We start from the raw sequence: 22,329 nt of genomic DNA, 5'->3' as shown, positions 1-22,329 counted from the left end.
TTATTTCACTATCATCAAGTGTTACCAGTACTTCCCACCATGCAGACTTACCTTTAATGCTTTTCATGAAATGGGTTAAAATGCCACCACTAAACAGTCAATCCACCTGAGTTGAATGTTAAATTCGAGGTTATCTGGATTAATTCTGGTCTTCCTTCCCAAATACGGACAGCATAAAAGAAACTTCACATGAAACAGCTTGAAATCTTAAATATTCAAGTCTATTGTTCCTTTTTAACTTCGGAATGGCAGGGAGTTTTAATCGGGGGAGGGGACAGGGACGGAGCCTGGAAATTGAAAAGGGGAAGAGAACAGGCAGGGGCATGGCCAAGGTAAGACAGCTGAACAGTTGCTTCTGAGCCCTTTGTGAAAACCACATGGCAGGAATGTTTGGGACATTTACCTTCTACCAGCTGAAGTCCAGTCCTGTACTGGATTCATCTGCTGGAAACTCTGAGAAGCTGATGAATGACTGGGCTTTTTCCAGTGGAGTGCTCTCAGAAGAGACTGTCTGAGCTGCTGACTCTGCCTTGCTCTGGAGGCAGAAGCAACAAGACAGCAGATTCCCCCCCCTCCCCCTTCTTGTATACCTAAGTCCAACAACTTGAAAATGGAATGCAAAAAAGTAGCCAAAAATGGTCTCTCCTAAATCAGGTTAGGTATACATCTTCTCCAGGAAGTACTCCCATTATTTACTGATCTCTGCCTCCAAGCTGGGTTAGATGCTTGACCCTTTGTTCTCTCTTCTCCCAGCCAATAGCTCTGTCACTGCACTTATCCCATTGGATGATGAGTTTCAGTATCTCCGTAGAGAAAGGCTTAACCATTTTGTACCTTTGGTAGCCTTCTGAAATCTATGGACCAGCTCTCGGAACAATATTTATCAATGCATGAAATAAAATACATAAGGTTACAGAGGAAACCAATTATATTGAAACATAGTTCTTAACTCCAGACAGTCTCTGGAGAATGAGTCCCTTGAGTGCATGGACTGAGCGAGCCTTCATCTCTGTACTGGGAGTGCCGAGCACAAAGCCTGGCACATAGGTGACACTTACATTTACTTAGTGAACAGAAAGATGGATGGCTACTGAAAGCTCAGCCTGAGGAACGGTTCATTGCAACGGCTTGTGCACATACCAGCGGCTTGCATGCGTCTCACCCCATCTGAGCTCATTTAGACCAGGGCTATGAGGAAACCCACACTCAACAACGGGTGCATAGCATTGAGCAATAATGACAGGCTATTGGAAGACCAGGAAAACAACAAAGCTCATGTATTTCCACCAGGTGGAATATTCAGAGTGAAAACAAACAGGCTCTGTCTTGAGGAGGCGATCTTTTGACTTAGGAAGCACGATCCTCACACTACTTTAAAACAGTACCAGCATCTCTGAAACAAGAAAGAAAGGAACCTGAGCTAGCGTGTAGGTGTTCTCTAAGGCTCCTCCTCAACAGAGTTAAGCCTGTTGTCTCTGGGAAAGAGCAAAGTGTCCTTAAAAACCACAATAGGAATGACATGTGCCTTTCTAGGTTCAAGCAGTAGTTTTAGACTTAGGCAGAAATTTTGTTTTTATGTACCAACAGAAAATCTAAAGAAGCAAGAAATAAAAGTCATTTCCCTCACTAAAGATATATTAAGGGCCAAAGCTTTGTTCCAAATTGATTGCTATGTCTATTGACTATTCTGAAAAGAAAAAACAAAACCCCAGACAATCTTAAAGCTGAAAACCACAACTGCATGGGATTCAGAAATTTCACCCTTAAGCCTTTTAAGATTGACCCTTCCAAGTTAAAGGGCTTCTCTAGCTATACAGAGCTATCGGAGGGATGGCAGAACGCAGTTTTCACTTGCTTAACAACAGGGTTTCCAACATCCGTTGGAAGAAACATGGCTTCAGGTGGGTGCCTTCAAAAAAAATAAGGAAACTACAGGTCAAAGTTTTGTTTTTAATTAAAAAAAAAAAAAAAAAAAAGACCTCCCACTCCTAAGATGTGTGCTTTCTTTTTTGACCTACTTTTCCTTTAAATGGTCTGCAGCTTCCCTACATTTTTCCTAGTGCAGTAAACAATGCATTCTTTAGAAATAAAAACCAGGGTCCACTCTTGCCCCAAACACTGAAGATGGTCAAAGAGAAAGAATCACAGCACAGAAAATGGGCCCAGCTCCAAATATACAAAAACATTAAAAAAAGAACAAAACAAAATACCCCCTCCCCACCCAAAGACATTATGATTACATTCCTGGTACATTTCCTATAATATAATGCTGCAGACAACACTTCTTTCCCAGGGAGTCCAGCTCGCTCAGAGGGAGACATCTACTTGATAGGCTGGGGTGTTGAGTCCTCCCTGCCAAACCTAAGGGTCTTTTATGAGCTCAGTATCTCACAGAAACATCTGTGGTATAAATGGTATAAATGAATCTAAAAGGGGACGAAGGCAGGCAGCCACCTGTCACTGTTCTCTGAATCAGCCAAAAAGCTGAAGAGCGTGGGATCCAGGAGACAGATGCCATTAACCATTGAAGGATAGAGGGGAAAACAAGAGGAAGCACCAAAGGAGTGGCTGCTTTTGGTTCCAAAGTCAAGAAAGGGCCCCACAAAAAAGGGCAGTTGGTCTGGAAGAGGAACTCTCCTGCTCCTGGAGTCACGCAATAAAAATGATGGCCTTGGAGCCCCACCCCCACCCCCACCCCCAGAACAGCCACAGTCTAAGGACCAGAGCGATTTTATACACCACACCACTGTTTGCAAATGAATGGACTAGGAGGGTAAGTGCTTTGACAGAGCGGGCTGCAAGGTAAGCCTGAGCCCCAAAGCACAGCTGTGACATCTCTGGATTCTTATCTCTGCCAAGCTGCAGGTCCCTGACGCCACCTGCTTGGTGAAAATGTACCCTTCCGCTTAACACTGGCCTTGCCTCCAAACGGCACCCATGGTGGTAACCCTCAGAGATAGCAAGAGGCATCAGTAGCACTTCTGGAAGTAAGATAATTTCCTTGCCCCATCCTGGCCAAAGCACTTCCCTTTTTAAGCTTCTGCTAGTTTGTTACCTTCCCCTCTAAGCAGAGTTCAACTCACTTTTGTTTGGGGGTTTTGCACTGGCCTCTGAGGGCTTGTTCCAGGATACAACATCAAGGATACTTTTGCATCCACGTGTGAGTGGGTTGCCTTCCAGGGTCAGATCTGTGTTCCCTGGTTTGGTCAATGCACCTTTATGAGACTAAAACCATGTGTATACACAGAGAGACTAGCCTGGAAAGTGACTTCTGGAGAGGGTTTCGGGTTATCTCGATGCCTCCCCTCAAAAAAATACCTCTCTTGGTGTAAGACGGTTAGGACATTGAATGACCTATTCTCAACTTCCAGAAGGGCAGCTTATTTTGTCCATTTTTCAGAGAGGGGCTGGAAGGGACCCGACATGTTCAGTTACAACAATGAGATCTTGTTTTTTTAAAAAAAAAAGGATCCTATGTGGAAATGAGTGGGACAATGATAAAAATAAACAAATAATTAAAATTCCAAACCAAAACATATCTCCTGGCCCCAAGACCCCCAGTTAATCCTCTAAGACCACAATCTCCACATTGTGGACTTGATGCTGGTGTTCTTCCATCTCAGCCACGACTTTCTCCTCAGTCCTCAGTTCGGTCTCCAAAATGACTGCTTTGCCCTCAGTATCCTCAGCCTCTGGGTCTGGGGCTGGGTCAATCTCAATGATGGTCTGCCCATCCTCTGAGGTGCTTTCAACTGCCTGGATGGCCGAGGTTAGGCCAGACTCCATGGCCACCAGCTCCACAGGGCTCACCATGGTGGTCATGTTGCCCAGGGTACTCCCATCCTGCATGGCGGTGGAGCTTAGCAGCGCCAAGCTAGACGAAGGGTGGATGGTCACTGTGTCTGGTGAGCTGCTCTTGGCTGAGGAGACCACTGTGGCATAACGGAAGAGCTGAGGGCCAGAAGGCAGTGTGTGGACAGTCACAGGACTGGAGCCCTGGCTGAGGGTGGCCACTGGAATATTGCCCATGGAAAATGACTGACCCACTGGCGTGATGGTGATGGGTGAGATGACTGTGAACTGAGGCTGGTGGACAGGAGGAGAAGGGCTCAGGACCGTGGTGGAGGCTGGCCGCTGGAGCCGGGGCCTTTTGGGAGGCTTAGGAGTGCTCACAGGCATCAGTACCACATTTTGAACTGTCTGGGATTTCAGCCTGTGATCCTGGGCTTGCTTCTTCTGTTCTTCCAACTGACGTTCCAAGTCTAAGAAGAAAGACAGACTTTGTGTAGAGAGAAGTATAATCTTGGGAACAGTAAACTAGAAGTGAGGAGACCTGGGGTATTGTCCTGGTTTTGCTAGTATTTAGCCTCAGGCAAGTCATGTCATTGTTTTCAAGAAGGAACTAGACTGGATGATCTTTACAACTCCACCAGTTATTATATTTCATTGTGTGATTATAGGCAAGGTGATAATTAAGAATCTTGCCATACTGTGATCCTACTACAGCTCAACTCGAAAGCTCCTGTGGCATTTTGTCACCTCTCACCAAAATGCAAACCAAAGAAGTCTCCATTTGGTCTAGCAGTTTAGATATGCTCTGCCTACAGATGAAAATAATATCTGTACAATCCCTTTGCAGTTGCCATGGACCTACAAAGGAGCTACAATGGCCATTCTGAAAAACAGTGATTTCCAAACTATCCTTCAAGGCAGGATCACTTGCTGGTGACCCAGATGGCTTCAATCTATCATTAGCCCCAGAGAAGTCTACAGAAAGTTACAGAGGAAGTCCCTAAGAATTACAGACTGAAGGAGGTGTTAAGAGTTCTAACACATTCATTTTGATAGAGATCCAGAGAAGTAAGGCTATTTAAGGTCACATAGCTTGGGCCAAAACAAAAGTCTTCTGATAGTCAATTTGGTGGCCTTCCCACCCCAATACACCTATCACTATCCCTCTCCCAAGGGTCTAATCCAACCTTGATGACTACTGGTGAGTCTGGTTCTATAGCAGAACATCTCTGCTGCTTAGCACCTGATATACCTCCAATAAATAACCAGTTACACCCGAAGAGCACTATTCTTCCTGTGTGACACCAAGAGCAAGTCAATTCCTTGCTTGGAAGAAAAGAGTGTGTGTGTACACTAAGTCGCTAAGTCGTAGGGATAAAGAACATAGTCAAAAATTTTACAAGCTGCCTTTTAAAGGTTATAAGATACTTTTTTTTTCCATCTTTGGTGGTAATCAAAGAAATGTGAACCTAAACAAGATATCAATTAAACCTATAGTTTTAAAAAAGTTAAATCAGAGTGTATTATAAAAAAACAACACCCAATGTTGGGAGCTCAAACTTGTGAACTAAATTGGTATAATCTACTCGGAAATTTGACAACAGGTCACAAAACTCCATAAACAAATATCAATACCATTTAGCCTCAAGCTTAGCCCTGTGAAGTGGTTTATTTCTTTATTTTTGGGGGGCCTCACAGCTTATAGGATCTCAATTCCCCAACCAGGGATTGAACCTGGGTCATGGCATTGAAAGCCTAGAGTCCTGACCACTAGGCCACCAGGGAACTTCCATGAAGTAGTTTAAAAGGACATAAGAAGAAATGTTATATTCATACAAGTTCACTGCAATAAATAAGCCTTTGAAGAAATTTTTGAAAATTTAAATTCCTCTCTAGAAAAATGGCTACTCTGTAAAATGCTACTGTGTAGAAACTTGAAAAAATATTAGTATATCATAGTGAAAAAAGCAGAAAACACAACTTTATGTATATTGTGGTCATAACTAAAATATATGAACAAGGAACCAGAAGCCTACAGTTCTAACAAAAACCATTTTTCAGACTGTTCTACCACTCTGAAAGAAGACAGTACTACCCTGGGCTTCACTGTCAAGGAGTGATGTGAACCCAGCAAATCATTTATTCTCTCTGTGCCTTTACTGGGTTATCTGTAAAATGAGGGTAACAGCCTATAATATCCCTAGGAAGATGAAATGAAAAGGGGGATCTCTGAGAATACTTGGTAAACTGAATTTAAAATATAAACTGCGCATAAAAATAAGTTTAAAACAACCTAAATTGTTCTTCTCTTACCAAATGATCTTTCTTGCCTTGTCTTCCCAACTGTCTGTATTCTACATCATACAAGATTGATAAGCGATACCTCTAACTTGCTTTGTACCTTACTTCCTCTGAAAGCTTCTCATGACTTTTCTCTGGATATAAATGATAATTCCCTTTGTTCCACCACCATACCTTCCATATGCCTCTGTTACAGAACTCCTTTTTGCACGTATTTCTAAGTCTGCTTTCCCTTGAATTCCTTGAAAGCCCTCAAGAGACTGAGATTACCTTATTCAACATTATATTTCTAAAATCTAGCTTGGAGACCAGCACAAAGCATTGGGTTGGCCAAAAAATTTGTTCAGGTTTTTCTGTAAGATCATGCAGAAAAACCCAAATGAACTTTTCGGCCAACCCAATATTTATTTAAAAGGGTTAAATTATACATACGCTCATAATTTCTGATTACCAGAAATAAGGGAAGTGCAAAATGTGTATCTATCAACCAACTCAGTATTAATAATGTAAAAAAGACAAGGGTCAGCTTTATTCTTCTGCCACTTATATTACTGGACTAATGGAGCAATCTACCAGACATCTTAATCCTTCAAAGATATAAAAGGAGGATCATATTGCTAGTTTTCTTTTCTTTCCTTTTGTGCTTCCTCTGCTTGACCTTATTCCACCTCACCCGGGACTATGTACAGAGAAAAAGCCAAATCTGATACTATGTGATTTGAAAGAAAGAAAGACAGAGAAAGAAGAACAGAAAAGGCAGGAGTAAGGGAAAGAGGGAGGAAAAGGAAGGAAGGAAGGAAGGAAGGAAGAAGCCAGTCCAGTCCCAACAGAAGACAACAAACAAATGGCAAGACTCAAGAATGTTATGTATCATCAAAGAAAAGAGAGAAGCTATACATACCTGTGAGAGTATAGAGAAACTGCTCTTCTCCCTGTTCTACTTGGTTCTTCCTATTGTCCAAAACCTTCTTGACTGTGTCCATTAGGCCAAATGTATGTGCTACATTGTTAAGAACAGCAGCATCTATTTAAAACAAAATAGGTCTGTCCAGTTAAAACAGAAATGCTCCACAAACTCCCTACTATGCTGCTTATAAATATAAAACAATTCAGAAATTAGAATACTAATTGCATTTTCAAAAAAATTTAACCAAGATTTATCATAGGGCATCCCTGGTGGTCCTGTGGCTGGGACTCTGCGCTCCCTTTGCAAGGGGGCCCGGGTTTGATCCCTGCCCCACATGCCTCAACTGAGACCTGGTGCAGCCCAAGAATAAATACAAAGAATTAAATATTAAGTAAAAAAGATTTATCACATGTGTAACTAATTTTTATTTAATTGTTGTATCTTTATACATCTCTCCATATAAATAAATATAAAAATAAGGGAAAAAAATCTTGCATCTGGTTATAGGTTCTGACTTGGTTTAGAAAAACATGGTCATTCTGGACTTTCCTGGCAGTCCAGTGGTTAAGACTCCGCCTTCCAATGCAGAGGGCACAGGTTTGATCCCTGGCCAGGGAACTAAGATCCCACATGCTGTGTGGTTTGGCAAAAAAAAAAAAAAAAAAAAAGGAAAGAAAAAGAAAACATGGTCATCTACCAGACAGAGCTAAGTCTGAATCTTGGTTTTGATGTTTCCTCTCTGTGGGACCCTGGGTAAGTCATTTCACTCCTCAGTTTTTTCATTTGAAACAAACGGGACTAATACTACTTACTCTGCAAAATAGATATGAAGATTTGAAATATCATATGTTAACTGCCAAACATGGGCATTTATTGTTATTAATAGTAGTATCCCTATGCCCCTTTAAACAAAGCTTCTTGAAAGAGCTGTTACTAACTGAGCTGTTATTAACTCAGACCACTTCTCTACCTACAGCTCTCTTCCACAGTCATCTCAGAGTTTCATCAGTTTAGTTCAATTCAGTTGCTCAGTTGTGTCTGACTCTTTGCAACCCCACGGACTGTAGCACACCAGGCTTCCCTGTCCATCACCAACTCCTGACCTTGCTCAGACTCATGTCCATTGAGTCAGTGATGCCATCCAACCATCTCATCCTCTGTCATCCCCTTCTCCTCTTGCCTTCAATCTTTTCCAACATCAGGGTCTTTTCCAGTGAATCAGTTCTTCACATCAGGTGGCCAAAGTATTGGACCTTCAGCATCAGTCCTTCTAATGCAATACTAAGGACTGACTTCCTTTAGGATGGACTGGTTTGATCTCCTTGCAGTCCAAGGGACTCTCAAGAGTCTTCTCCAACAACACAGAGAAAAAGCATCAATTTTTTGGCACTCAGCTTTCTTTACGGTCCAACTCTTACATCCATACATGACTACTGGAAAAACCACAGCTTTGACTAGATAGACCTCTGTTGGCAAAGTAATGTCTCTGCCTTTTTTTTTTTTTGGTCTCTGCTTTTTAATATGCTGTTTAGGTTGGTCATAGCTTTTCTTCCAAGGAGCAAGTGTCTTTTAATTACATGGCTGCCGTCACCATCTGCATTGATTTTGGAGCTCAAGAAAAGAAAGTCTGTCATTGCTTCCATTATTTCCCCATCTATTTGCCATAAAGTGATGGAAAAGGATGCCATGATCTTAGTATTCTGAATATTGAGTTTTAAGCCAGCTTCTTCACTCACCTCTTTCATTTTCATTAAGAGGCTCTTTAGTTCCTCTTCACTTTCTGCCATAAGGGTGGTGTCATCTGCGTATCTGTGGTTGTTGATATTTCTCCCAGCAATCTTGATTCCAGCTTATGCTTCATCAGGCCAGCATTTTGCATGATGTGCTCTGCATATAAATTAAATAAGCAGGGTGACAATATACAGCCTTGATGTACTCCTTTCCCGATTTGGAACCTGTCTGTTGTTCCATGTCCAATTTGAACTATTGTTTTTTGACCTGCATACAGGTTCTCAGGAGGCAGGTAAGGTGGTCTGGTATTCCCATCTCTTGAAGAATTTTCCAGTTTGTTGTGATCCACACAGTCAAAGGCTTTAGGATAATCAATGAATCAGAAGTAGATGTTTTTCTGGAATTCTCTTGCTCTTTTGATGATCCAATGGATGTTGGCAGTTTGATCTCTGGTTCCTCTGCCTTTTCTAAATCCAGCTTGAATATTTGGAAGTTCTCGGTTCACATACTGTTGAAGTCTAGCTTGGAGAATTATGAGCATTACTTTGCTAGCGTGTGAGATGAGTGCAATTGTGCAGTAGTTTGAACATTCTTTGGCATTGCCTTTCCTTGGGATTGGAATGAAAACTGACCTTTTTGAGTACTGTGGCCACTGCTGAGTTTTCCAAATTTGCTGGCATATTGAGTCCCGTTTCATAGTTTTGAGTATCATAGACATGCTATGAACTCCCACATGTAGCTATCCAGCCCAGATCTCTTTCCTACATTACAGATTCATACTTTTGTTTAGTCAAGTGACATCTCCATTTGAAGGCCTCATAAGCATCTCAATTTAAAAGTCAAAAGTCAATTTTGATTTCCTACCCCAGCAGTCTTCATCTCAAGAAATTTTGCCACTACTCACAGTTCAGACAAAAAATATATGAGTTATCCTGGATTTCTTTCTTTTTTACCTGACATCTAATCCATCAGCAAGACCTGTCAGTTCCACATTCAAAACATATCCCCAGTATGATCATTTCTTCCCAGGTCTACCACTACCCACTTAATTCACACTACCACCATCTCTTGCCTGAACTAACTCCTTCAAGAGTCTTCCAACTGGTCTTCTTTTTCAACTGTTTATTTATTTGGCTTGACTGGGTCTTAGTTGCAGTATGCAGGATCTTTAGTTGCAGCATTCACACTCTTAGTTGCAGCATGTGGGATCTAGTTTCCTGACCAAGGATCGAACCTGGGCCCCCTGCATTAGGAGATCACAGTCTTAGTCACTGGACCACCAGGGAAGTCCTCCAACTGGTCTTCTTGTTTCTATTCTTGCCTCATGTAATCTATTCTCCCCACAGCAACCACTGTGATCTTTTAAAAATAAAAATAAACCTAATCATTTTACTCTCCTGCTCAAAATCACTGTGATGGCTTAATGTCACCTTAAAATAAAACCCAAAGCTTTATCTTTGGGTTTTATTTGACCAAAGCTTATCCAAAATGTGCCCCCTGCTTCTGTCCAACTTTATCACCTATCACTGTTTCCATTAACTCAGTCCACTGGAGCCATGTCAGCACTCCTCCAATTCTTTGAACCCACTCGGTTTATTGTCATATCAAGATCTTTGTCCCCTCTGCCTGGAGTGTTCCTTCTCCCAGTCTGTCACATGGCTATCTCCTTCAATTCAGATTTCTACTCAAATGCCGCCTGCTTAGAGGGGGCTTCTTTGACCACCCTGTCTAAAAGAATCACCCCTGTTTTTCATATTAGTTGCCTTTAAAAAAAACAACCTCCAATCATAAAAAAAAAGATTCTGCTGTAAAGTTTAAGCATATTTACATAATGTAAATACCAGGGGATTCCCTGGCAGCTTAAATGGTAAAGAATCTGACTGCAATGCAGGAAACCCCAGTTTGATCCCTGGGTCAGGAAGATTCCCCTGGAGAAGGGAATGGCAACCCAATCCAGTATTCTTGCCTGGAGAATTCCACGGATAGAGGAGCCTGGAGGGCTACAGTCCATGACGTCATAAAGAGTCGGACACAACTGAGCAACTAACACTTCCTTACACATAATGTATGAGTCATAAAGAGGTAACAATACACATCTAACAAATCTAAGTAAGGACTTACTAAACATACAAGCTTATGAGACCTCATAATGAGCCCTTTTGGATCAGATGATTAAAACATTTTACATTGTGCATGACAGCAAGTACCCTGTAAGTATGCAGAAACACTTATAAGTGCACACAATAGTTCTGGGAGCCTTAAACTAACAGAATATGAGAACTGTCTAAGACGGGTGGATTTCTTCAATTTTCAAACTCTGTATATCTATTTATATCTCTATCGAGAGAGAGACAGACTGCTTTCTGGCACCATTTACAAAGGCAAAAATTACCTGTGGAAAAAGCAATGCCAAACCTGAGTTTAAAACCAAGGTATGCTAAAAACAGAGCTACCACATATGATCCAGCAATCCCACTCCTGGGCATTATCCGGAAATGATGAAAACTCCAGTTTGAAAAGATATATGCACTCCAGTGTTTACAGTAGCAATTTACAGTTTGCAGCAATCAAGACATGGAAGCAACCTAAGTGTCCGTTGGCAGATGAATGGATAGAAAAGATGTGGTATATACATTCAATGAAATATAATTTAGTCATAACAAAGAAGAAAATATTACTATTTGCAGGAACATGGATGGACCTAGAGAATATCACACTAAGTGAAGCCAGTCAAAGACAAATATTATATAATATTATTTATACATGGAATCTAACAAAATAATACAAATGAATTTATTTACAAAATAGAAACAAACTCACAGACATAGAAAACATGTTTACGGTTACCATTTCCCCATGGGGGAGGGATAAAGTAGGAGTATGGGATTAACAGATACACACTACTACATATAAAATACATAAGCGACAATGATCTGCTATATAGCACAGGGAACTATATTCAGTATCTTCTAATAACTTATAATGGAAAATAATCTAAATATATATAAACATATACACACACACAAAACTGAATCATTTTGCTGTACACCTAAAACTAATACAATATTATAAATCAACTACACCTCAGTTAAAAAAACTAGATTTTACAGTTGAAATTTACAGTTATGAACTTTGTATAGTAACTTACTGTTTTACGATCCTTAATTTCCTAATCTGTAAAATGAGGATAATAATACCTGTGCCTCAATGTTTCATGAGGCCAATAAGGTCTGCCTACAATTGTTACTATTTAATAAAGACCACCATCGTTAGGATTAGTGTGTTTACCTGTGACCTGGAAGGGAGCCTGGATGAGCCGCTGCTGAACTCCCCTAAGTAGCTCCTCTATTTCCTTCTGTATATTGCAGACAACCTCTTCCATCAGTCCTACATCAGCTATTCCTTTCCAGAACATCAAAGTATCCTCTGGCAAAAAAGGGTAAGACAGAAGGCAAATAAGGGATGCTACATATACTTAGGCTTCCCAGGTGGCTCGCTGGTAAAGAATCTGCCTGTAATACAGGAGACATGGGGTTGATCCCTGGGTCTGGAAGATCCCCTGGAGAAGGAAGTCGCAACCCACTCCAGTATTCTTGCCTGGAAAACTCCATGGACAGAGGAGTCTTATCGGTTATAGTTCATGAGCTCACAAAGAGTTGGATACAACTGAGCACACAAATAAGGGATGCTACATATGCTTAGGTATAGCTCTATAATGTTAAGTTCAAAAAAATTTTTTTCCCATGCTGTGTGGCTTCATGGGATCAGCTGCCTGACCAGGAACTGAACCCAGGCCCTAGCAGTGAAAGCCCAGAATACTAACCACTAGACCACCAGAGAATGCCAATGATTTCTTATTTGGGCATTTCCGGAAGAAGAAAAGAAGCTTTTGGAACACCAGCTGTCTCCTTGAGTTGGTACATAATTATTTGGACTCCAGGTAACTGTGATAATTACCTCACTAGGTCATGCCTCTGGCTACAGGGAATGGGTATCTTCTTTCAATAAAAGTATTAAATATTAAATAAATACTAAAACATTTATTTAAATAATTTAAAGATAATAGTACTGGAGTGGGTAGCCATTCCCATCTCCTGGGTTGGGAAGATCCCCTGGAGTAGGAAACGGCAACCCACTCCAGTATTCTTGCCTGGAGAATTCTGAGAGAGGAGCCTGGCGGGCTACAGACCATGGTGTTGCAGAGAGTCAGATGCAACTGAGTGACTAACACCTGCACTTTTCACTTTCAATATATAATATTTCAAAAATTAAATAATAAATAAATTAAAGACATACTCCCTCTAATCCTATACTTGAAAACACCAAAATAAAATCATTGAATAGGTGGGGGTATAAGCTCCCTGAGGGTAGAGGCTATGTCTTTTCATCTTTCTATCTAGATCAAGCAACAGTGCCTGCTAAAAACAGGCAGCGATAAACATTTGATAAATGAATTAATGAAAGACGATATAAAGCTTCTCCTGTCCCCTTTAAGTGAATCATCATTAATTATCATCTACACCACCTGCCTGCTAATTTTTTCTTCTAAAATCTTGCAGTTTAGTTTACCTAACGAATGTGCCAAAGGTGGAATCAGTGTGGCAGCATAAGAAGATGGACTCCAGAGCGAAACAGCTGAATTCAGCTCTGACACCAGTTGTGTGACTGGTCTTAGGCAACGTACTAAACATTTCTGAATCTCAATTTCTTCATAAAATCTAACTTTGCAAGGCTGTTACATGGATTCAAATAAGATGTTTGCAGCTATAATTAGTATTAATATGCATAAGAAAAACCAGCACAAGTAGTGAAGAGCCCTTCTGTGTCCATAATCATAATGGTGATAAGAATTACAAAACCTTGCAAGAAATCTGGGTGCCATAGATAGTACCTGAAATTTCCTCTGAGTCTTTCTTCACGCCCTCCTCTGTGGCCATGGTGACAGCAGCAGTGAGAGCTGAGTTCCATTCCAGCCCTGCCTCTTCCATGCTCTCTTCTGAGATGGCAATCTGTGTGATGCTACCTAAAAGCAGTGCATTAAAGGGAAGGCCGGTGAATTTTATGAAAAAGTCACAGCCATCCTCTTTCTCAGACAGCCAAAGAGATCCTGTTATTTAACTTATGGCCTTTTGCCTGCAGGTCCCTATATTAAAAACTAGAATCCTAGGTAAGCCAGGATGAACACTGGCTTTCCTAAAGAAAACCTGCCTTGCAGAAAATGCTTTCTTCTTACTCTGAATAGAAAGTGAAAGATAACTTACAAAATCACAAAAGAGCAATCTGAGCAGTTATATTTTCAAAAGAGACAGAAGGTGGGCATGATTGCCAGGCTGTACGCAGACTTAGTGAGGATGAGGAGGACTTGAAATACTTGAAAAATAAAATTATGGTGCTTAGTCAAGAGCCCTTCTCCAAGTGTATTTGATACTAACCATCTAGAATATGTGAAGTTGCTATAACTTATTTATCAGCTGATGTAAGAGAAAGCAAGATAAATGAGACCAAAAAAAAAAAAATCAGGTAAGAGATCCATGAATAGCAGATTCACAGAGGAAAAACCTATTGCTATCGATTTAATATTAAGGTTTTAAACGAAGAGAATTGAGAAAAATCAAACTGATTTAGACAGAATATAAAATGTGGATTTTCCACTCTGAAGGATATCAGTAAACAAGCAAAATGTCAATATAGACGATCAAGTAAAGAAGCTTCAGCAAAATAAAAAGAAAGTAGATAATTTCACAGCATTTTCCACTTCTCAAGTCAAAGTGTCATATCACCAAGTATTCACACTGCTAGATACTTTATACTTTCCCAGAAGAAACTCAGTGAGATTTGGCTTCTACTCACCCAGCAGTTAGGTTGGGAACAGAACATTAAGGTTGACCAAAAGAAACCTTGAGAAGTCATTTTTCAAGCACAGTACCTTCCTTACACTGCATTCTGTGTCCCTGTCAGGCATATTTTTAAGTCTCCTGGAAGTAGTTTAGATACAGTCTAAGAATTTTAGCTGCGCTAAGTTTCCAGCTCAACTAAGTCCTTAATAATAACCTCACGTGGCTATATCTTTCCTAGAGAGCCCTCATTCTAAACTCGACAATACTGAAGTTAAGTGTGTGCACACCCTATCTCATTTGTGAAGATGTCTCAGCTTGTTATCTGGATTCCTCCCAGACAGAGCTCTTTGACCCTTACAGCAGAGTCTCCAGAGTCCAGCCCAGTCAATGACACACTGTCTTTGAGACATCTCAGTTCAACAGGTGAAAACCATTCACCATTCTAAATCCACCCCTTTGACCATAAGAATTGCCAGGGATTTTCAAAACAATCTAATTTCAAAGATATACCACGTGGCACTGGTACCAAAGTAATACTGTTATATAAACATTATATAAATCCCCTTTCTAACGTTTACCATGCATTGTAATACAGAAGAAAGGAAGGAGGACTGGCCAACAGGAATCATTTGGGAGAAAACAGAGTCTTTCTAAAGCGTGGACTCCTACTCAAGATTACTATATCTTACATCAACACTCATGAGAATTAAAAACACAAAAGAGAATGAGGGGAAAAGTACTGCTGAGAAACACAATGGGGTTTCAGGTGGTTTCCTACCCCCTACCATCGGCCGAAGTGGGCGTCTGCACCACACTTGTCTGCTGTCCTGGCACTGGAGCTCTTGCACTGCTGATAAGAAGATCGAACTTGGTGCTTCTGCAAGTATTGGAGCAAACCTTGTCATGTTGGTAAAAATCAATCTGTCCGGAGTCCATCATTTTCCTGTGCAAAGAGAGACAAGAAGTACCAGTTCAGCCTGTACTTCATGTACAGGGGACAAACAGAGACAAAGTTGCGGAGTCCCTTCTGTGTATTAGTGAAACCTAATAGTATTAAAAGTCCTCAGGTCGCAAAAATTCTAATTGGGGCAATAAAATGTTCATGGTCCTGCCCACATGTACAAGTACTCCTCTTCCCTCGCTAGTCTACTCTTTATGAGTACTCTCTTTTATTTCCTGTTATCACTAAGTTTTAGACATATAATTGTGACACTAGCTAAATTCCCCACAGAACCTCACTGAAACCAAACCCCAAAGGGGAAAAGACTAACTCATATCCCAGCACAACTGAGAAAAGACACAGGCGGATTCAAATTTTGTGGTTAGATTCTGAAATGTTAGTACTTGTAGACCAGCAAGATATGTTGCCACTTCTGGAGACATAAAACTTCAGCACATTTCTTTCCTTTGAAAAAAAAAAAAAAGAGAACTCTCCTATAAATGCAGAGCAAAGCTGATTACACTAAACCCCCACTATAGAATGTCCTTATAACTAGATTCACAAGACATTGTTATTATAGGCTATGAGCAAAACCAAAGGATATTTTAATTACAGTAAACTCTATGTAATAATGTTACTTGGCTTTCGCTAAAGATTTTTTAGGCATTCTGGGTCTTTTATATTCGGGGAGAGTTGGCACATGCTTGTTTATCTCGCCAAATACAACAACCCAAGAACAACAACAACAAAAGTTAAAGGTATTCACCTCCAATTTCATTCAACTAATAATTAACACATACAAATGATCTGGAGTGAACTTTTCAAAATCATGCCTCTGACTATAAAAATAATACATGAAGAAAAAAATTAACATTTCCTCTGGAAAATATAGAAAACTATAAAGAAAACAATTGCTTCCTAAGAAAAAAAAATCCCCCCAAAGATAATGTCAAAAAAAAAAAAAACAAAGATAATGTCAACATTTTAGCATATGTTCTGCCACTAAATTTACTTACCTATATGTTTTTTAAGACAACTAAATTAATTGATTGTCCATTTTGTTTTCTTTTTTACATTACATTATAAGCAATTTTCCATGTAAAAAATCTTTAGGAATATTTTAATGTATAAACCCATATATTTAGATGAGCCATAATTTACTTCAGATACACCTTGCTGTAAGTCACTTCAGTCGTGTCCGACTCTGTGAGACCCCACAGACGGCAGCCCATCAGGCTCCCCCGTCCCTGGGATTCTCCAGGCAAGAACACTGGAGTGGGTTGCCATTTCCTTCTCCAATGCATGAAAGTGAAAAGTAAAGGGAAGTCACTCAGTCGTGTCCGACCCTCAGCGACCCCATGGACTGCAGCCTTCCAGGCTCCTCCACCCATGGGATTTTCCAGGCAAGAGTACTGGAGTGGGGTGCCATTGCCTTGACTGTGTATTAAAGCAGACTGTAATTTTCACTATCCTGAATTATGTTGCAATAACCCCCCCACTATACCTGAATCTCTACAAGTACTATAGATTTTTCTTTAGATAGATTCCTTAAAAAATTGAAGACAAAGAGTAAGAGGCTTTTAAGGCTCTTGATACATGTTCTGAGAGGAACTTTTAATTCTTGACCACATTTTAAAATTTTCTATCAATAGGTGACTGCTACTGATAGAAAATAATGTTAATTTTATGGGTAGGGGATGAAATTATGATAAACCTGCTGCAAAAACAGATGTGGTGAGGATATTATACATTCTAAAGTTAATTTCTGGGCTTCGCTGGAGGGAGCCCCAGTGGTTAAGAATTCACCTTGCAATGCAGGGGACACGGGTTCAATCCCTGGTCCCAGAAGATCCCACGTGCTTCAGGGCAAATAAGCGCATGCAGCACAACTACTGAGCCTGTACTCTAGAGCCCATGAGCCACAGCTAGTGAGCCCACATGGTGCGACTACCAAAACCTGCACACCATAGAGCCCACGCTCTGCAGTGAGAAGCCCGTGCACCGAAACTGGAGAGTAGGCCCCACTCACTGCAACCAGCAAAAGCACACGGCAGCAACAAAGCCCCAGCACACAGCCACAAATAAATAAATAATTTTTAAAAAACCATCTGCATAACATTTATTTCTATGGCACAATGACGGCAAGGATTGCATTCATTGTGCATAACTGTTTCTTATGAACAGCACCCTTCTACTGTACCAGATGATCCCAGAATTTGTCCGTCAGCCTGCATCTCCATGGTAGCCACTCTATCTTAGCACCAGGCTTAGCTCCACCTATGCTGAGTGATCTCAAGCAAGACTGTCTTCTATTCCTGAGCTTCTCGGCACAGAGAAGATCCTACCCAGCACTATGACATCACAAGAATTTGCCCTAGATGCTGGAAGGAGTTGATTTGATTCAATTTTCCTTCTCTCACAGGGATTTTAAGAACAAGTTGATGAAGCTCAAATAATACATGGATCGTTCAAGCCAATGCTTCAGACAGAATAAAAATTCAAGTTGGAGAGAAAAGACGGGATTCTCTGGATTCTACCATGATTAAGTACCCCACAGTCACTTGAAAGGTGTGAATTTGCTATTAGACCTCACCTGAGCATGATTCCACCCAGACGAATAGCTCTCTTCCAGTCCTTCAGGGTGGATTTGCCGGCCAGATGAACAAAATGCTTGGGGCTGATCAACTGATCATTGAACTAAGGTAAAAGGAAAAGTCCACAATAATCCAATGTTAATTTAGGCAGGCCATGATGGAAAGAAAGACATAACTCTATTCGTTACAAACAAAAAAATACCCAGATGACATCTCTAATCATAGCCTTGTATTCTCTATCTTCCCACCCTATTGCCCTAGAGGAGATGATCCTTCTCCGGCCCTGTCCTGTTGTTAATATACTGATTAGGATATAAAATCCATTTGCGTCCTGAATCAAGCAGATGGTTTTGATATTGCAGAGGCTATTAAAATAAACTGAAGTTATCTATCCAGCCCTGATGACAAGATTCAGGATCTGGTAGAAAGAAAAAGCATGGTAGAAACCAACAGCACTGCAGAGCCTCAAAACTCTGTAATCCTTAATGATTCCAGGATGATGCTACTGACGGTGCCTACTATCTATGGGTAGAGTTGTGGCTACCAGCAGAGACAGAATAAGCAATTATTTCCACATTGTGCTCTCACGAAGATTATTTTTATCAGTAATAATTTTGAAGAAACTCTGCCAAACTACACACTAGTATAAGGCATTTTACATAACCATCTGTATTTCACCTTCCAACAACCTTACTGTGTGTATGTATGTATAATTATTTGTATTTTAACATATGAAGCTCTGAAATATTACTTGACCAAGGTCACCTAACTAGTGATAGAGTTGAGACTCCATTCATTCAACAAAATATTTACTGATAAATATTCAGAGCACTAGTCCAGGTGCTAGGGATACAATGGTGAAGAAGACAGACGAATTCTCAGCTCTCAAAAGACTTGTATTCTGGTGGGACTTGAACCCAGGTCAGTATCACTCCAAAGTCCTTTTTTTTTTCTTTTAAACTGTGATACAAAGGGACGCCACTAAATTAAGAACACTGAAATGGTGGGGAAGAAGAGGTTCTCAAACCATACCCGTTGAAAAGAAGGAGCCCCAAAATAGACCCCAGCAAGGAGAAAAGACAATTACCTTGACACACTTTACATTTATTCCTGGACATACAAACTTCTTCCAAAGGAGAATGGCTTTGCTCTCCCCACAAGTTATGGGGTAAGCAATTTCCATATCCTCATTTGCTTCTATAGTGCTTGCATCTTGCAAATGGAAAAAATATCAGTTATTTATCAAACACTCTTCTTTAAAGTCTAATTCAACATCTCTAGTCTCCTGGTTCCTCTGAGGGGCTAACAGTTCACAGTGATTCGTATTGTTTAGGAATCTTCTGGAAGAAATTTGGCGTAACAGCTCTCTTACCAAGCTCCCACTCTGTGCCAGACACTGTGCTATGTGTTTTTACAAGTTCAATCTTTTTTAATTCTTAAAACAATCCTGTGAGGTGGTCATGGTTTCCTATGTACCTGTATGGGACTCAGAAAGGTGAAGGGATTTTCCCAAGGTCATACAGCTAAGTGAGAATGTGGGATTCAAACACCTAGTTTAACTAATTTCAGAGCTCTTCTTCAGTTTCTTTCCACTGACTGCCTTCCAATCAGCACCTCATCAGCAACTTCCCTAATGACAGAGACTAACCTTGAGACTCCAATTTCTTTGACAGATTTCTACTGATGAGAAATCTTTTCAGTAACCCTAGCAAACTAATGTTAAACATCAACTGATAGCCCTAGCATCTTAGCAGTGTCTCTCGATGTACCATCATCAAATGGAAGGCTACAGCACTGGTAGAGCACATTGGGTAGCGAGGTGCGGGGGGACAGGAAGGGGAAATCAGGCACAAAAAGCGAGAAATCTCAACCAAGGAGGCTAAGGTTAAAAGTACTAGAACAAGGCTTCCCTGGAGGTCCAGTGGTTACGACTCTGCACTTCCACTGCAGAAGGCTTCTCATGCCTCAAAGTGCGGTTTAAAAAAAAAAAAAAAGGTACTAGAACAACAAAAGGACTTACCAATCCCTTCTTCAATTTTGTGTATTGTGTGAGTTTCTACTGCCACAACTGCCGTATTGTTCTCAGATCCAGCTTCATAAATCCTGTCGTAAAAGTGCCCATCAATAAACTACATAAATCATGACAAAATTAATATCCACAGCACAGGTTAAGAAATTTGTTTTAATCTATCTCAAAAGGAATAAAATAATATACTTTACAACTTGATGTTAGTGTTCTGACAAGCCTCAATGTATCTAAATTCCAGGCTGCCCAAGACTGCTTAGCAGCTACTATCATGGAAATGAATCAACAACTTTCCTCACCCTAAAGGAAAAGTTTCTCTTGCTACTCTGTTTACACTGCTACTTGTAAAATACCTGTATTTTATACCAGGCTTATCCCTTCCTAACTTTAAAAGTTCATGACATAAAGCGTTGCTTCACTTGTAACATATTATAGAATTATCCAAATATGACTAAAAAGTAATACCTTTAGACAATTCAAACCAGGAAGAACTTACTGACTACAGAAGCTGAGGTCCCTTGTTGAAATCTAGGCACTTTAGCCATTTTTACACTTTAGCATTTTTTAAGGCATCATAATCAAACTACAGACATGAGCAGAGCCTAGTTTTTTAAAAAAAGAGAGAGAGCGATTATGCCCAAAGTAACTAGCAGTAATGAAAGGTACCACTTAAGGAAAACTCTCTCTCCAAACTGTTTCTGCCTTCTAAGAAATGGGCTCAGATAACCTGACACGAACACTGACATCCTTTGTTTAATTTCCACAATAAGCCTAACATGCTATTTACTGCACTTGCTATCCTAAAGTACTGCCTGAACAATCTCCTTTGTATCAGTGATTTCCCTCCCCGATGGTGACACCTTTAGCACAAACCTCCCTTCTGAATTCCACAGCAGGACACAATTAACTGCTAAATAAATAAATAAATATATTTGAATATCCCATAGGACTTGATTGAATGAATAATGTCTAAAATAACCAAGTTCTCTTTCCTCTCCCACCTCCCCAACTACTCTTCTTCCTATATTTCCCATCGTTGTTAATGGCACTACTCAGCACACAGTAGCCTAAAACAGAAGCCTGGAAATTACACTAAATCTCCCCCTTTTCATCCTCCTCAACTCCCACACAGCTAGTCACCAAGTCCTGCCAGATACATGTCCCTAACACCAGCCACCTTCCTTGTCTACTTCCACTGCTACTGCCTTAGCTCAGGCTACGTCATCTCAGGTCTGAACCGGTCTCCTCACATCAACCTGATCTTCTATATTCCTTCCAGGATGATCAGGTAACACCCTCTGCAAAACCCTGCAAGAATCTCCTCCTTGCTGCTGAAATAGAGCCCCCAATACTTACTATGTTATTTAAGTCCCTCCACGATCTGGTCCCTGGTTTCAATTCTCACCAAACCCCCACCAGACAACCCAAGCCCCAATAGTACCAAACTGCCATCTTCTTTTATCCCTTCTGTTCTTGCTCTTCTTCCTCTTCCCAGAACATTTTTCCCCATCTTTTGTGTTTTAATCAGCAGCCTGTATGGTGCTTTTCCTTCCATCTCAGTCCTCCGGTATAATCACCCAATTCCTCCTCTGTGACCCAACTGTACTTTAGGCTTTTGCCACAACAACGATAATACTTAATACTATTTACTTATTTACCTTTCTTTCTCTCCTTGGGCATAATCTAAGAGGTCCCTGAGAGGCCCAGTGGTTAGGGTTCTGAGTTTCACTGCTGTGGCCCAGGTTCAATCCCTAGCTGGAGAGCTAAGATCCCACCGTGCAGCACAGACGAAAAAAACAAAACCATACCTCTACTTCAAGTAAATTTGGTAAGCTCATTCTAAGCTCATTGACCAATATGTACAAAATCCTTTAAAATAATAGATTCTTGTCTATATATAATTTCAACAACCAGTAAATTGCACTTGGGAAGTCAGGGCATATTCTGTATTTTTACGGGCAAATAAGATTTTATCAGGGAAAATCTTTCTAAAGCAACTCATAATAGTGATGGATTTAGCTTAATTCTCTATAGGTACTAAAACTATAGTCAAAAATCATAAAATATGTTTAAATTATTAAGGATTTATAAGATATCAATAAGCCTTCTGAATCATCGAAGTAAGGCAAAATTAGGTTTACTAGAGCTTTTTTTAATAATCACCCCCAAATTTTATTATGATTGTTGTTATTCCTTTATTA

General features: G+C 40.4%; 1 protein-coding gene across 3 annotated transcripts in view; it reads right to left on the bottom strand.

Moving 5' to 3' along the window:
- GMEB1 (glucocorticoid modulatory element binding protein 1) overlaps positions 202–22,329 on the bottom strand; it is a 34,599-nt gene continuing 12,471 nt past the window's right edge. For 2 of the 3 annotated variants that reach the window (XM_018057037.1, XM_005676762.3), the window contains 8 exons: positions 20,123–20,205; positions 19,190–19,314; positions 18,102–18,205; positions 15,354–15,511; positions 13,623–13,754; positions 12,020–12,157; positions 6,995–7,117; positions 202–4,262 (listed from right to left, as the gene is read on the bottom strand). In XM_018057037.1, the coding sequence (XP_017912526.1) occupies positions 3,562–4,262; positions 6,995–7,117; positions 12,020–12,157; positions 13,623–13,754; positions 15,354–15,511; positions 18,102–18,205; positions 19,190–19,314; positions 20,123–20,205 (1,564 nt within the window). In that variant the 3' untranslated portion in view covers positions 202–3,561. The remainder of the gene's footprint in view (positions 4,263–6,994; positions 7,118–12,019; positions 12,158–13,622; positions 13,755–15,353; positions 15,512–18,101; positions 18,206–19,189; positions 19,315–20,122; positions 20,206–22,329) is intronic. The other variant, XR_001297168.2, reaches the window with a different exon arrangement.

This window comes from Capra hircus, chromosome 2 (genome assembly GCF_001704415.2).
Source record: "Capra hircus breed San Clemente chromosome 2, ASM170441v1, whole genome shotgun sequence".
NCBI classification, from domain to species: domain Eukaryota; kingdom Metazoa; phylum Chordata; class Mammalia; order Artiodactyla; family Bovidae; genus Capra; species Capra hircus.
This window is presented reverse-complemented; position numbering and strand designations above follow the sequence as displayed.